Source organism: Pteropus alecto, unplaced genomic scaffold (assembly GCF_000325575.1).
Source record: "Pteropus alecto unplaced genomic scaffold, ASM32557v1 scaffold40, whole genome shotgun sequence".
Classification (NCBI taxonomy): Eukaryota; Metazoa; Chordata; class Mammalia; order Chiroptera; family Pteropodidae; genus Pteropus; species Pteropus alecto.
The window spans coordinates 20,374,516-20,389,978 of record NW_006431919.1 but is presented as its reverse complement, the minus strand read 5'-3'; the positions used below and the strand labels follow the sequence as shown (position 1 = coordinate 20,389,978).

General features: G+C 44.8%; 1 protein-coding gene across 1 annotated transcript; it reads left to right on the top strand.

Moving 5' to 3' along the window:
* Positions 1-5,054: 5,054 nt before the first annotated feature.
* LOC102898646 (speedy protein E4-like) lies at positions 5,055-9,818 on the top strand. Its single transcript, XM_025043171.1, has 6 exons — positions 5,055-5,163; positions 5,703-5,894; positions 6,545-6,603; positions 7,108-7,193; positions 9,386-9,554; positions 9,724-9,818. Exons 1-6 carry the CDS (start codon positions 5,055-5,057, stop codon positions 9,796-9,798), a joined length of 690 nt encoding a protein of 229 aa, XP_024898939.1. The 3' UTR covers positions 9,799-9,818.
* Positions 9,819-15,463: the final 5,645 nt, after the last annotated feature.

The window sequence follows — 15,463 nt, the reverse complement described above, 5'->3', positions numbered from 1 at the left end:
CAGGACGCGGCGCACATGCGCGAGGCGCCGCCGGAAGTCCGCCTGCGGGGCCGCCGGGGTCGGGGGGCGCGCGCCCGGACTCTGTTTCCCATGAGTCTGCACTCCGTCAAGTTAGGGGACGTCTCAGCGGTCCCCTCTTCGCCCAGCGGTCAAGAGGCGCTGTGTGGAGAGGACTCGCCGCCCGGACCCGGGCCTCACGTTTGCCATTTGTCTTCATTCTTGTTGAGGACCAAGGAAAGGTGTCACCCGTGTGACAGCGTCCTGGAGTCCTGGTCCTTTCCTTGCTCTGACACCTTGCGCGTTAGAACCAAAATTCCCCCACAACCAGGAGAGCGGAAGGGAGAAGTATGCATCATGTTCACTTAACTGAAAATCTAGAAGTGTCGCTGAAATACCAGGATACAACAAATGGCCACCTATGACATAAAACAGTATTACCCATGGGCATATGCTTTCTCCAAGAAAAGAAGAGGTAATAGAAGTTGTAGCCCTCCTAGATGACACAACTAATACATAAAAACTGTAAAAAATCAGACAATACTCACAAACTGAAAAAACAGATACCCAGGATCTTACCTCTCAAGGAGGACTATGTTTTTATTAGACAAAAATGTCATTTTTCAAAAATGGGATCATGAAGGCAGTAATTAACACTATAGTGAAATAATACAATCTCGTTTTTGGTCAATTGTTTCTTAAGAGATGGTGGAAATTAAAATATCCCGCCATCCCAGAAAATCACTTCCATAAATGTAGAAATAAAGAAACAGTTTTGTTGTTTGTTAAATAACCATCAAGCCAGACTGTGGTGCTCACAAGTGAAGGAACCACTAATGAGAATGCCAAGAGAGAAATGAACCTCATCTTTTTATATAGCTCAGCAGATACAATCATCACAGACATATCTGAAGTTAAACAGTAATTCCTCTCATGTGAAATGACTGGATAGCACCATTTGCTATAAGTTTTTTCATAGTTCATCATAAATTCACTTGGTAATTTGAGTGGCCATCTGTGCTAATTAATTGCCATTATCCAAAAGAAAAAGGAAAGTTCTCATCTGAATGACCGCTCAGAGCAAGGTGCTTTAGCGCCTAGCCTAAACTCCCATTGTGACAGAGATAGGGAAATTATCTTCCTTGAGGTTTACATTTCAAAGAGATAGCTGTCTGGCTCTAAAAAAAAAAAAAAAATCCTGGGTTGTAATGCTCACAAGAAATTTATTTAGCTTCTAAAAAGATTTAGAAACGTCTGAAAGGGACAGAAAGTATTTCTATCACAAGTATTCTCAAGGAAATGCTCTTAAAAAGGGAATAGTAAGTACTGGGCTGATTCATCGAAATGAATGGACATATAACGCATTCCTGGTTTGCCCAACTAACCTGAGGCTTTAAACTAATTCTGCACAAAACCAGTGCTTTTCCAGAGTTGTTCTTGGAAGCGGCTGTATCACTAAGAATGGTCTTTTTTCAGCTCTTACTGCTATTAAGTGTAGCTTGTGCCTGAATTCTCATCCATGGAATGCTAGATTGCCAGTGACAGTGACCACATTTCTGGGCCTGAGCCAGGAAAACTCCAGGACACGTTCTCTATGGTCTTTTCCATTTCCACCGGGTAAAGGCTGGGAGCTGTGCTGAGCTGTGCTGAGCCTGATGGTGAGGATGAGCCCATCAGCCTGGGTCCCTGGCCTCCAGTTCTCACCTCACCATGTGCAATGACCAACACTCAGCAGAAGATTTGGCGGGGCCCTCTAGACCTCATTCCTCTCTGGTTTTCTGCCCTGCAAACTCCAGCTGCCATGCCCCCCTCAACACTCAACTCTGTCCCTTCAGCTCAGAGACATGCTAGGCTCCCCCAGATCTCCTGCCATGTACTCTGGCCTGGCCTCTCTCTGGGTTCACATCTCTCTCTAGAGAAATGGCTAAATGTATTGCCCCCTTTTTCAAAACATGTTCGAGCTGGGAGGGTAAATTTGGACCCTGTGATTCCATCCTGGCCAGAAGAGCAGAAGTCCTTTTACTGTGGCTCCATTAAGATCTCTCCAAGTGTCACAATCTAGAATATAAAGCTTTCTCTTTTTGTATTTGTAGAAAATACAAATATTTTCCCTAATTTGTCATCTATCTTTCTAACTTAATTTTTGTTTTACTTTTTCCTGTCATCTAGACATTTTTTATTTTTTCCTTCAAATCTTTTACTTTCTCTTCAGACTTTTAATTTGCTTTTATATTCTCCATGAAGAAGCCTTTCCCACCCTTAATTTTCTAAACAGTTGCCTGTGTTTTCTCCTGTTTATTTTTTCTCTTTAATGCGTCAATTTTATTAAGATATCTGGCACCTATCTTCAAGATTTGTAAATCAGGCTCCTCAGACTCAAAGTTGCTTCCTAACGCATGAACATGTGTGGCGATGGGACACGCATCCTCAGGCTGCAGTGCCATCTCCATCAGCGGGGCTACTGGCAGGACCTGGGCCGTGGAAAGCAAGGAGGAACGCCCAAGCTTGTGCATTGTCTCGAGGCCTCGTCCAGCTCAGAAGGTCAGCAACTGCAAAGGAGACAGTGAGTCCCTGCACCTCGGATGAACTGATTTTTTAAAATTTCAGCTTCTTTGAGATATAATTGATGTATAAAATTGTAAGACATTTAAAGTGTACATTGTGGTAATTTGATATATGTATATATTGTGAAAAGATTCTCCCCAACTAGTTAATTAACATATGCATCGCCTTACATGTTTACCTTTTGTGTGTGTGTGTGTGTGTGTGAGAACATATATGTTCTACTCTCTTAGCAAATTTCAATTATACAAGTCAGTGTTATCAATCATTGTCACCGTGTCATGTGTTAGCTCCTTGGACCTTATTCATCTTATAACTGAAAGTTTGTATCCTTCACCAGCCTCTATCTATTCACCCACCCCCAGCCCCTGGCAGCCTCTTTTCTACTTTCTGTTTCTATGAGTTTGACTTTTTAATTTTTTTAGATTACACATATTAGTGATACCACACAGGATTTGTCTTTGTCTGGTTTATTTCATAATTATAGCATAATGCCCTCACAATCCCTCTATGTTGTCACAAATGGAAGGATTTCCTTCTTTCTCATGGCTGAATAATATTTCATTATATCTGTATATGTAGAGAGATATGTGTGCATATATACATATGTATAACAATCACACCTTCTATATCTAATTATCCATTGAGGACACTGAGGTTGTTTCCATATCTGAGCTGTTGTGAATAATGTTGCAACAAACATGGGCGTGTAGACATCTTCAGTATCCTGTTTTCATTTCCTTAGGGTATATCCCCAGAAGTGGGATTCCTGCATCATAGGGTAATTCTATTTCTAATGTTTTGAGGATGAAATTAACTTGACTATGTATGCTTGATAGGAGCTGATTAGATACATATAAGTGATCAAAATACAAAATAAAATTTGGAGCACATAATGAATTTCCCATCAATATTCAAACAATGGATCAAAAGCAAGACTCAGAGCCAAAATGTGGAAACAACCCAAGCATCCATCAGTGGATGGATGGCAAAACAAAATGTGATGTATATACGTATATGTATGTATACATATACACACAGACATATGTATTTATATGTGTGTATGATATTATTCATACTTAAAAATTAATTCTGACTCATACGACGTGGATTAATCTGAAGATATTATGCTAAATAAGCCAGAAATGAATGAAAAATAATACCGTAAGATCCTACTTGTATGAGATACCTAGAGCAATCGAATTTGTAGGGACAGAAAGTAGAAAGGCAAGTGCCAAGGGCTGGGGGATCAGGGCGAGGCGTTGTTGTTTAATGGGGACAGAGTTCCAATTGGGGACAAGAAAATGTTCTGTGGATGGACAGTGGGCATCAACGCACGACAATGTGAATGTGTTTAATGCCACTGGACACTTTAAAATGGCTAAAATGGTAAATTTTATGTTACTTTACCACAATGAAAAAAAAAAGGAAAATTCAGATGTCAGGTGAAAGGCAGAGGTATGAGGTAGACAATGCAGAAGAAGCGTCCCCCAGCACTGCAGGGCACCGAGTTGGTTGATCTCTTTTCTGCATCTTGCCCCCACGTGCTCCCCACCTTCATGGGGAATATCACATTCTGTCTTGAACTGGAGATTTTTCTAATTAATCTTTTTTGCATGTGATATTTTATTCATAGGATACGCAAGTGGCGGTGAGATTTCTGGACCAAGAGTGATACACAGGCTGAAAGCTTGATATGTAGACTAGAGTTTCTTGCTTGCTAGGCTTTGGTTGACCCACAGACTCTCTTGAAATTGTACACACTGTCTGAAGTGTGTGTGAACGCATGCATAGTTTTCTAGGATTTTAGGTTCTCACATTTCTTGGACTCAAAGATGCCTTGCACAGAATCCTGGATGTAGTGTTTGTTTGTAACATTGAACTTTGTCAAATCGAGTGTTTTAAAGTAACTTTGAATTTGATAAGTCAATGTACCTGGGATCTGTTTTACATACTTATCTCATTCTTGTGAAGTCTTACCATTTCTGCTTGCCCTAAATTTCCTTGTCATTTTCCTCCCTCTCCCAACAGACTGCGCTCTGAAATAGGAATGGGGAAGGAGAGAGCCCGATGTATTTCAGGGTTAGAGTGGAGAGAACACCGCCTCTGCCGGGGAGAGGGTCAAGCGTGATGCTGACACACTGAAGATCGTTTGGGAGGCTGGGCAGAGGTTGGTGCGTCCATGGCAGGAGGCATCGTTTGCCCCTGGTCTCCAGAAGTGCACACATGGCAGTTACGTGTGTTTTCCTTCAAACTCGTTGCCAGGTTGGAATGACCGATGACATCGGAGGCTTCCGACTTTCCTGATTGGAAGGCCCAAACTCTCTGGTGCTCGGCAGTGGAGGTGGACAACAGCATCTTATCAGAGCTTTCTCTGCTCCTAGCTCCTGCTCAGCTTGGAGGAGGGATAACGGACTTGTGTTCAGCCAGAATCCAGAGGCATTTAGAAAGATCAGAGTCTCGCTTTTGTGAAACAGAAGCGTTTGAGAGCGCTCATGGCCGGTTGTCAACCCGATATCCGGTGCGAGGACCACAGCTCCCAGCCTAGCTCCTCAGGATGCTCCCTGGAGGTGATACTGGATGAAGAAACCCCGGGACCAACAGGTAGGAGATGAGGGAGAAGGGATGTGAGAGGGTTGACCAGTAAGGAGGACGGGGTATGGAAGTCAGCGAGGAGTACCTGAGTCGGGAGTGTGCGAAAGAAAGCGATTCAGAAAGCCAGGGCTTGGAGGAGGAGAGTACAGGTGCTGGGGACAAGGACGTCCCCATGGAAGGAAACTGGGGAGGAACGAAGGAGAGTTAGGAGACGAGATCCGAGGATGAGAGAAGGGAGGAGGGCACGGCGGAGGGTTCCTTTTTTTCTCCTCCAATGGGAGAAATGATTTCTAACGAGGATGAGTTTTGAGGACAGGGACATGGAACAACAGCGAGATGGGTGGGCGAGGGGGGCAGATGGATGCCACCAAAGGAGAATGACGGAAAGCTAGCTTGGGAGAGAGCCAGTGGCCTATGAGACTGGAGAGGATGGAGGGGTTCGTGTTTGGGGGTTAGGTGGGGGCGGAGTTTGAGTAGCTGGATTCCAAATATAAAAGCTTTATGTGGTAGCCTGGTTTCTTCACTCGCCCCACCTCCTTCCGGGGTAGATTCCAGCCTGTCCCCTCAGTCCCTTGTCCGGAAGGGGAAGAGGGCGTGGTCAGTAGAGGAAGAGGGGACCGCCCCTGAGGCTGAGGACGTCTGGGCCGTGGAGACGCTGTGTGGCCTCAAGATGAAGTTGAAGAGGCGGCGGGTGTCTGCAGTGCTCCCTGAGCACCACGAGGTCTTCAGCAGGCTGCTCGGTAGGAAGGGGCCCTGGGGAGGACCCTCCAATCCCATTCTTCTTTTGAAAAAAGAAGAAACTTCCAGTGATTACACTTTTCCAGTGGAAGAGAATTCCCTGTGACCTAGCTCTCTGTCCTCGGAGGACTCTGTACTGACCGCTCCTGGGCACTTGGAAATGGCGGAGGATTAGGCTGGACTTGAAAAGGGTCTGCGCTGGGGACCAGAACGCTTGGTTTCAACTGCACCGTCAGAGACTTCTTAGCTCTGCCTGGTGTTTTGAATCTAAATACCTTATCTGTGTAAGGGGGATAATAAGGCTGTCTTCGCACCCTGATGTCACTGTCGACTAAGAGAATGAATGGCTGTGGTCTCTGCAGTATACACACATGCAGGGGGAGGGAGCATCTACTTAAGATTATTTAAGATCTGAAGTATGTGGCTATGTTACTGACACCCTCCTTCTTGCTCAGTCACCCAGACAGAGTGCGGGGGTCACCACTGCTTCCCTGCCCCGTGAATGACCCCTTTACCCTCTTCCTATTCGCCTCACCCTTCGCCACAATCCTGAACCTTCCCCAGGAGAGGCGTGGTTCTCCTCCTTGCTCTGGAACACTCCCATAGCAACCCTGTTTCGGTCGTTAGTCTAACATGTGCCCTCTTTTCGCAGAGGATCCTGTCATTAAAAGGTTCCTGGCCTGGGACAAAAATCTGAAGGTATCTGACAAGGTAAGATGTGTTCCTGCCACCGTCTGTCCTGCGGCGGGGGAGAGCTTCCTGAACCCACAGTTCTATTCTCTCTTGGACCGGAAGCCTGGTCACCACTTCCCTTTGGGAGGGCCTAGTGGTTTCTCGCAGTGCGATGGGCAGCCCCGCCTCTGTCCCGCCTCCTTTGGGATCTGAGCTCCAGGCTTGCCCCTTTGGTGGTTGGCACATTATACCCCCTCTCTTCTCAGCTCTCAGGGAGTCCCCTTTGCTCCAGCTTATCAAAGACGCTCTCAAGCCATCAGAGCTTGCCGTCATGAGAGCATCACGAAGTCCTCCCTTGACTTCTGGGCTTTGTGACCAACCTTCTGATGGCCCCTCTCACTTCCCAACTAGGCAGGCTCACCCTGCACCGGGGGCTCTTCTCCTAGCGACACCTGCCCCAGCCTCCCGTTCCTTCCTTATCGCACCGTCCTTCCTCTTCCACGATGTGACCTCTCTCTACAGTGTTTTTACTCTTTCCATCAGTACCTCCTGTCTATGGTCATAGCTTACTTTAGCCGTGCGGGCCTCTTCTCCTGGCAGTACCAGCGAATTCATTTCTTCCTGGCCCTGTGAGTATCCTGCTTGATCCCATCAGCCAATATCCGTACCCCGGGCATGGGAGGAGAGAAGTGGGAGTAGGACCCTTCATCTATTTTTAACTATTTATAACTGTTTATTCTGGGTATAAAAATAAGATTATAGTATAGAGTTTTTTATACTGTTCTTTCTAAAAGTCAACATTCTTAATATCAGTTAAAAGACTGAATAGAACAAACAAACACACAAAAAACACCATAAAACCCTCCGAAAGAAAAAGTTGACACCACCGTACCTCCCAGCAAATAGGTTTGAGACCAACCATTTCTAATTCCTCTGTCCCTCTCTGTTCCATATCAATCCCAAGTATAATTGCCTTCTTCCTCTGTCCAGGCCCCCATTACATAGCACAGACGCTCCCCAGGGATGTTTCTTACAAGTCTCTGAAAATCCTTCCAAAACAGATCTAACCACTTCACAACCGTCCTCAGCAAGCTCATTGACTAATTATGTTCTCGGTCTGAATTCAGCCCTCCCTACAGCCCCCTTCCAACCGCATGCCATCCTGAGGATTCACTCCTCTGTTTCGCTGCTCTTCCAAAATACCCGCCCCTCTGGGTATTATTTCAATTAGAGTCGACACATAATGTTATTTTACCTTAGTTGCAGGTGCCCTTCCCTCTGTTTTTATATTGTTTTCTGTCTACGTACTTTTTCACGTCCACATAAGTACCTGAAGAAATGACCTGTACTTAAAGTCAGTTCAAACACCAAATCTTCATGCTGCCTCCTCTGACCTTTCTACTACGATATCCCAGAGCACTTTAATTAAATTCTATTATAACGTGATACTTTGCGTTATAGTTATTTCTTATCTCCCCCTTCCCGATCCCATTATACTAGACACCTGTCGAAGACAGGTCTTGTCAAAATGTCAATGCATTCTTAAAACACTCAGCGTAATTCCTTTTATTTTGCACATGTTTAAGTTATACTGCGTCTATGAGATAATCGGTTTTACATTTGACCATGAGACACTGAGTCTATGAGATACTGAGTCTATGAGATAATCGGTTTTACATTTGACCATGAGACACTGAGTCTATGAGATACTGAGTCTATGAGATAATCGGTTTTACATTTGACCATGAGACAAAGCATTCATTCATTCATTTCACAAAACCTTATAAAGCACATCTCACGTGCCAGCAGACTTGAGGTGATGGGAAGAGAGATTCGAGACGTTCCGTTGAATTAATACACCAACATGAGCCAAGTCCTATCTTAGTCGTTTGGTAGGAAAGCTATGAATACAGAAATAGACCAGAGTTGGTCCCAGCCTGTCTCAAGCAAAAGAAAGCAGCTACCAAAGTCACGCCCTTGAATGCATCTGTGTCTTTCTCCAAGGCCAGGTTCATGGAGTGGAACCTTCTCAGATAAACCGATAGGTGCCCACACAGGTGAACACACGACACAGAGTGGGGAAGCACAGAGTCTTACAGAGCGAAGGGATGAAAGTCTGTAGGGTCTCCAAAGGCAGCTCTGGCGACTGGCGACGCAGAAAGCTGCATGTCACTCCCAAGCCAGTGGCTACAAGGGGTCGGAAGGTCAGAGTCTTGGGCTCTCGGCTCTCTGTCTGTGATGCTCTCGAGTTAGGCTCGAGCATTGTCTGGACCTTACAAGGTGAGAGCCTCATGCTCATCAGCCCCTGCAGGTGAGGGCTTATCCAAGACAGTCATGCTGATGTTTCTGTGGTTTTGGGCATCAAGTCACACTCTTATGTGCCAGGTGACATTACTGTCATGGTGCCCATGGAATCCATTTTGTAAAGTCCACAAAGTCCTCGATTCTTGATGCTCAGTGCCCTGCCCCCAGGAGTAGTAGAGGCACTTACACTCTATGGGTCAGGTGTGTGCACACACACCAGGTTGAAGGGGAGGTGGCTGAGGACAGGGAAGGGAAAATTGTGATGGGAACCGTGTTGCCTGTGGACGGCAGGATAGGCCCTCGGGCTTCCTTGTCAAATTTTGTCTTCATCATCACGGTATGAGAAGCACCCTTTAGGTCCCTGCCCATCAGTGGCTTCTTGATGATTGGGTGGCCCTCTGTGACACCTGTAGGTCCTACGTGAAGACAATCAGCCTGTGTCCTTGCTGGGAAGCTGACCTCAGGCGGTGGTCCTTCCTGTTCTGCTCTTGACCTGCAACCTAATGTCTTTCCCCAGCTACCTGGCCAGCGATATGGAAGAGGACAACCAGGCCCCCAAACAGGCTATCTTTTCCTTCCTCTTTGGGAAGAACCGTTCTCAGCGTCCCTTGTTCCACAAACTGCGATTCCAGTTCGTCCGTTCCATGGGTTGGAAGACGAGGGTCTCCCAGGAAGAGTGCGAAGAGGTGAGTGGGCTGTGGGGATTCGGGGAGCGGACTCGACTAGAGAGAGAAGGGATCATGGGGGATCAGAGTTGGGATTTGGGGACCAGAAAGAATTAGGGGCTGGACAAGGGGAGAGAAGGGTCCCACCTGGAGGGTCATCATCTTCCCAGGGGGCTGTTTGTCATTCCAGATCCAGGCTTTTCATCCAGAGCTCTGGGTGTGGGCACGAGATCGCGCCTTCATTCCCAAGAGTACGGAGGCCTGAGGTCACTGGCCTGAGGAAGGTAGGTCCGTGTCCTCCTGGGTACAGATGGAATGATTTGTTGTCTATTTATGAAATCTGAGAGACCCAGTTGCTGGACCATGCTCATCACTCCCCTACCCACGTCGCCCTTCCACACACTGTGCAGCAGACCCGCCGGGCGCACAGCCAGGCCTGGCTCGGCTCCCAGCTGCGAACTGACAACCACACACAGGCACAACCTTGGTGGAACATGTGGGTGCCAGGCCTCAAGATCTGGCTGAAATCATTTCATCCAAAGCATTTCGTTCCAAATAATAGCTTTGGTGAAATGTCGATTTTTGTGAAAAGTGAATAAGTTTCCAATTTTTTCCATATCTTGTGTTTTGGCTTTCTCTTGTTCATTCATTTTGGCCTTTTCATCCCTCAGGAATACCAACTATATGGATTTATCTATAACAAAGTAAATATCTAACAGTAGGATATTAGTTGGAACAGTCAATATACTTAATAATAAAAGATAACTTATGACTAGCTATATTTCATCCAAATTTACTTTTAAACAAATTGCTTATGGCCAAATTACCAGAGTGTTCTTCATGTCCCCTGACTCACCAGATCTGGACCAGTCTCTCCTCATACACAATTATGCCTTCCCACCTCAAGTTTATGTTCAAGAAAGTTTGTCAGAAAGAGTGAAGGTTCAGAAATACCAGCCTCAGCTGGTTTATTATGATCAACACATTAGAGTTTTGGGTTTGGGCAGAGGATTAAGCAAAGACTTGGTTTAAAGCTTGTGAATTTGCTATCTTAGTCCGTTTGCACCTCTATAATAGAACATCACAGACTGGGTGGCTTATAAACAACAGACATGTATTTCTCATAGTTCTGGATGCTGGAATTCTGAAATCAGGTACCAGCATTGGTGGGCTCTGGTGAAAACCCTCTTCTGTGTTGCCAGCTGCACATGGGTCTGCACATGGGTCTGCACATGGTGGAAGGAGCGAGGGGTCTCTCCAAGGCCTCTTTTATAAGGACTCTAATCTCATCCTTAAGGACTCTACCCCATGACGTAATCACGTCCTCAATGTCCCACCTCCTAATGCCCTCGCCTTAAGGGTTAGGATTTCAATGTGAATTTGGGGGGACACAAACATTTAGACCATAGCAATGGCTAAGTTTAGGACTTGGTTTTATGGTTAAACATTAGGATCTAGGGTTAGGGTTGGGGATCCAGCTTCTGGTCTCATGATTTGTGATGTTGACATGTTAGTAATATTTGTAGTGTGGTTAGAAGTTCAGATTGGAAGTACCACAAAAAGACTGAGGTGTGAGTAAGTCTAAAGCAGCATTCTCCCTATGTGCTCTTCTCCCTGAGCAGAATCACCCAGAGTCCTCGCTAAAAAGCAGACTGATGTGCCTGAATTTAGGGGTATTAAGTAATTTTTGAACTCAGGATCATCAAAATTCAAGAATCACACTTGAAAACAATGGTTCAGGATTGAGGTTGAGAATGGAGGAATACAGATAAAATTGGATTTATAAATTAATCTAAACTCAGGTTAGAATTGACTGAGAATATGAATAATCTTTATGCCTAGAGAGCTGCCTCTTTGAAATGTGACATTCTCTATCTTTCTTTTACTTCTAGATAGATCGCTGAGCCCAGGGGAGATTCGGGTTTTCGGCAGGAAGTCAATCCAGACACCAGTGACAGACATGAGGAAGGGAAAAGAAGCCTCTTGTGCAGATAATCTAGAAGAACCCAGAATCTTCTAGAAAGAGCTGAATAGAATTATCACATCATATTCCTAGGAGCTGGGGGTACTTCTAGGAGTCCTTGGAAAAACATAAGAAACCAGAGTTTTTTTAGGCTCCATCCCTTCCTAAGGTGCCACCCAAAATATCAGATGGTTTGGTTCACATCTCCCCTGAGTTGGAAGCTGGAGGTCCTGTTTTTTATGTACTTGGTTGCCACAGTCTAGGTGGAGTGTAGGGGCTCAGAATAAGAGGAAATTACTTTAAAAGTTTAAAGTTAGAGCCATAGGATTGTGATAGATAGTTTAATATATGCAGTAAATTTCATTGGCTTATTTTGAAAATGTTGCCCATATTATCTTTTTAAAAATATTTTATATTTATATATTTATTTTAAATATATAAAAACATGCTGTTCCTACAGTTTTGTGATGAGTAATATAGCTGTTATATATATATATATATAAATATAATTTTATTTACATTTTCAAGAGAGTTTTTGTGTTTTTATCTATTGTATTTATATATCAATTATAGCTAGGTAAGTAGTTCTCCCAAATTCTCGTAAATATAAATTTCTATATTTTGTCTTTATTATTGAATTGTGAAAATTCATTTGTAATTTTTTAACTTGCCTGGGTGAGATGTTTGTATGTCATTTTAGATTATTAAGGAGGACAGTGTACTGCATAATCGGGGAACTACAATAAAGATGAAAGTCTCATCTTCGCTATGTGTTTGGTTGTGCCAGTCTGGCTCGCCCGTTCGCTGTCAAATGATAATGTTGCTTACTGGGCTTGTGATTATTCAACCAGGTCTCTTAACTCTGAAAAATAATCCTGAATTATTTTTCACATAGAGAAAGCAATAGAAGTCGAGGCAGATCCTCAGCCAGAGTCTGAAAGCAGGACAAAAGGAAAAGCTATTGAGGGAGAAAAATGGGAAAAGTAGAAAGAAGGAAGAAACACCATGGATACCTAGACGGTCATTTGAAATTCAAAATAAAGGAAAGGTGACTCCGTAGGACATGCATTCCTGGAAATGGGCTGTGACAAGCAGACCCACGGCACAAGAGAACACACACAGTGCTCACTATTTTAACTCTAATGGGAATCCTTTTCACAACCTCTAAGTCAGTCTTATGTGGTACAAGGAAAATCTAGAGCATGTGGTGAAATAGAAACAATGGAAAAGAAATGAGAGTATAGGAGAAATTTCAGGGCAAAAAAGAGAAAATAGGAAAAGCTAAAACGTTAAGTAAGATAGGCATGGAGGAGAAGGAGCTGATAACATGAACACTGCGTCGGTAGAGAAAAGCATCTGGGGAGACGGGAGCATCAGAGGATTCTGGGACGGTCTGAAAGGCCAAGCTTCACGTTCTCGAGATGTACCACCTTCGCAGCACGTGGATGTGTTTCACCAATCAGAGAAGCTCCTTGAGCTTTGGTGACAAGTTTTTACTGATGTTGCATTATGTAGGCATGACTTTTTCAATCACTAGCCACGCAATTAAACTCAATCTCCAGCCCCCCTCCCTCCCCATAGATTGGGTTGATATCACGTGGCTCAAAGCCTCACCCTGAAATCAGAGGGTTGGTCTGTCTGGCATGCTGGCTCCCATCCCCAGTCACCTCTGTAGCATAACCATAGGTGTGCTCCGAGGGCCTCAGCGTAAGTAGCAGACACTCCTATCACTCAGGAGGATTTAGGGGCTTCCTCCAAGGAACTAGGGATAAGGACCAGCCAAAGTTCATTATACAACACACTGACCGTGGTCAGGAGCTCTGTCACAACTCAGGTGCTCAGGAAAGGTAAATAGATGCAGGTGCAGGAATGTTTTAGGCTAGAGCTATGACAAGGGGGAGAGGAGAAGCTGAGGGAATGAGGAGTGAAATAATGGGGTGCGCACAGGCCATTGAAATAGCTTAGGATATGTGAGAGGAGATTGAAATAGCTAAAGACACGTGAGTGACTGAGTGAAGAGAAGCCAAAGAATAAAACGTCTGTGTGTTGGGGGCGAGGGTGCAGGTCTGGAAAATGAGGTCATCCGACGTGCACGGAGCAGCTGCAGAGAGTGAAACCAACGAGGCCAGTAGAGCTATGGAGACATCAGCAACTGGGGGATGGACAGCATTCAGATGTGTGACACAGATCATGGAGTAAGGGCCGCAGAGGAACTAGATTCAGCAGACCTGGAAACTAGAAAGCAAAGAGGAGAAACAGTCTTATGGGAGGAGCTTGGAAACATACAGCTTAGGAGACACCTAGGAATTGAAATGAAAAGTGAATATAACAAACTCTAGGTGTTCACAGGATGGCAGGGGATGGAGTAGCAGCTAAAGTGAACAAAGGGTTAAGAGTCACACAAGAAACAGGACAATGGACTCAAACAATGAAGCAATAACAAACAGGTAAGAAAACAAATGGCCAGGCCACCAAGGACGGGGTGAATTGGGAGTGTTTTGGAACACCGGAGCAGAAAGCCATGGGTTCAGCCCAGATGTCCTGAGAAGCTTGAGATGGGGATTGGTCCAGTTGAAGAGAAGTGGAAGCCACGGCCACTGAGAAGTGGGTATAGCTCTAGATAGTCCCGGGACAAAGAGATGGACCAGCTGAGAAACTGGGACAGGCTGGAGGCTGCTGAAGGCTGAGTAGGCTGATACAGCAAGGGAGCTGCTTCAGAGCTGTGAGCTGGTGATGGAAAGATCTGTGACTCCCAGTCCTTGCCTCATGTAGCTATTCATCTGCCTGTGACATCTGCTACTTCCAAACTGATATTTTCTTCACGGAGTCTCCTTTTTCTTGGCTTAAATTTTTTTTTTACCTGTATGTATCTTTAAATGATAAGGAGTCCTTAAAAAGGTGGGGATAACCCATAATACCATTCTTTCTTAATGTATAATATCCAGTGTTCAAAGTTTCACAATTTTCTAAATGTCTTTTTGTTTTTTTCAATACATGAAGTTTCCCTGGCTCTGTTAGGTAAATCTGTTGGGGATCTTTGGGAAGACCTCCAAAACCGTTAAAACATACTTTAAGATCCTGAGTCTCAGACATGAAAATGAACACGTGCTAAATATTTTATTTAATTCAAGAGGGAGCCAGCAGCTGTTATAACCTGTTTAGAAGAGAAATTGAGAAACGCACATGTTATGGATCAGGAATATTGCAATGAACATGTGCATGAACGAATGAAGGCAAAACTCGTTTTACCCCCGAGTGGTGATGCTGGTAGTGATGGGGGGGGGGGCGGGGGCGGGGAGTCAACTGAATTACCAGCAGACAGAACAGAATTTGCACGTTACCTACAACTTTCAAAGAGGTATGCAAGAGCTCAAAAGACAAAAGGCTGGATTAAAAAATAACAGAGGGATGTTCGCAAACTGCTTGGTTTTCCACTGAAATACACAATTCTTTTTCTACACTCAGCACCTTCAAGAAGTAAAGTAATGGATAATTTTCATCTCTCAATTTTGTATCTTATGATTCTATAGTTCTAACGAATTAAAAGTAGTTTGAAATAGCTAGGTTTCTTTTTCCCAACAAGCGGGGAGGAAGGTAGATCAGGTTAATACTCTTATTCGGTTATCGCAGAACCGGTTACTGATCTTACTTAAATGTCTTGCCCATCATAAATGAACACGATACGCCGCTTTCCCTTATTTATCAGGGTTGTCTGTGGCTACGGATTCTAAGCCTTAGGCTCTCAAGGTATGAAAAAGACTAGGGCGCCAGGACACAATCAGGACACTCGTGCAGAGGCGACAGTACCGATGATTCTTTAAATTACGTGGATATCTGAGTCCCGGGTCCGGACGGCGAGTCCTCTGGACACAGCGCCTCTTGACCGCTGGGCGAGGAGGGGACCGCTGAGACGTCCCCTAACTTGACGGAGTGCAGACTCATGGGAAACAGAGTCCGGGCGCGCGCC

Coding starts and splice junctions, on each gene's coding strand:
- LOC102898646 (XM_025043171.1), top strand. CDS start 5,055: ATGGCCGGTTGTCAACCCGATATCCGGTGCGAGGACCACAGCTCCCAG. Junction 6,604..7,107: donor ATCTGAAGGTATCTGACAAG/GTAAGATGTGTT, acceptor TCTTTCCATCAG/TACCTCCTGTCTATGGTCAT. Junction 9,555..9,723: donor CCCAGGAAGAGTGCGAAGAG/GTGAGTGGGCTG, acceptor TTGTCATTCCAG/ATCCAGGCTTTTCATCCAGA.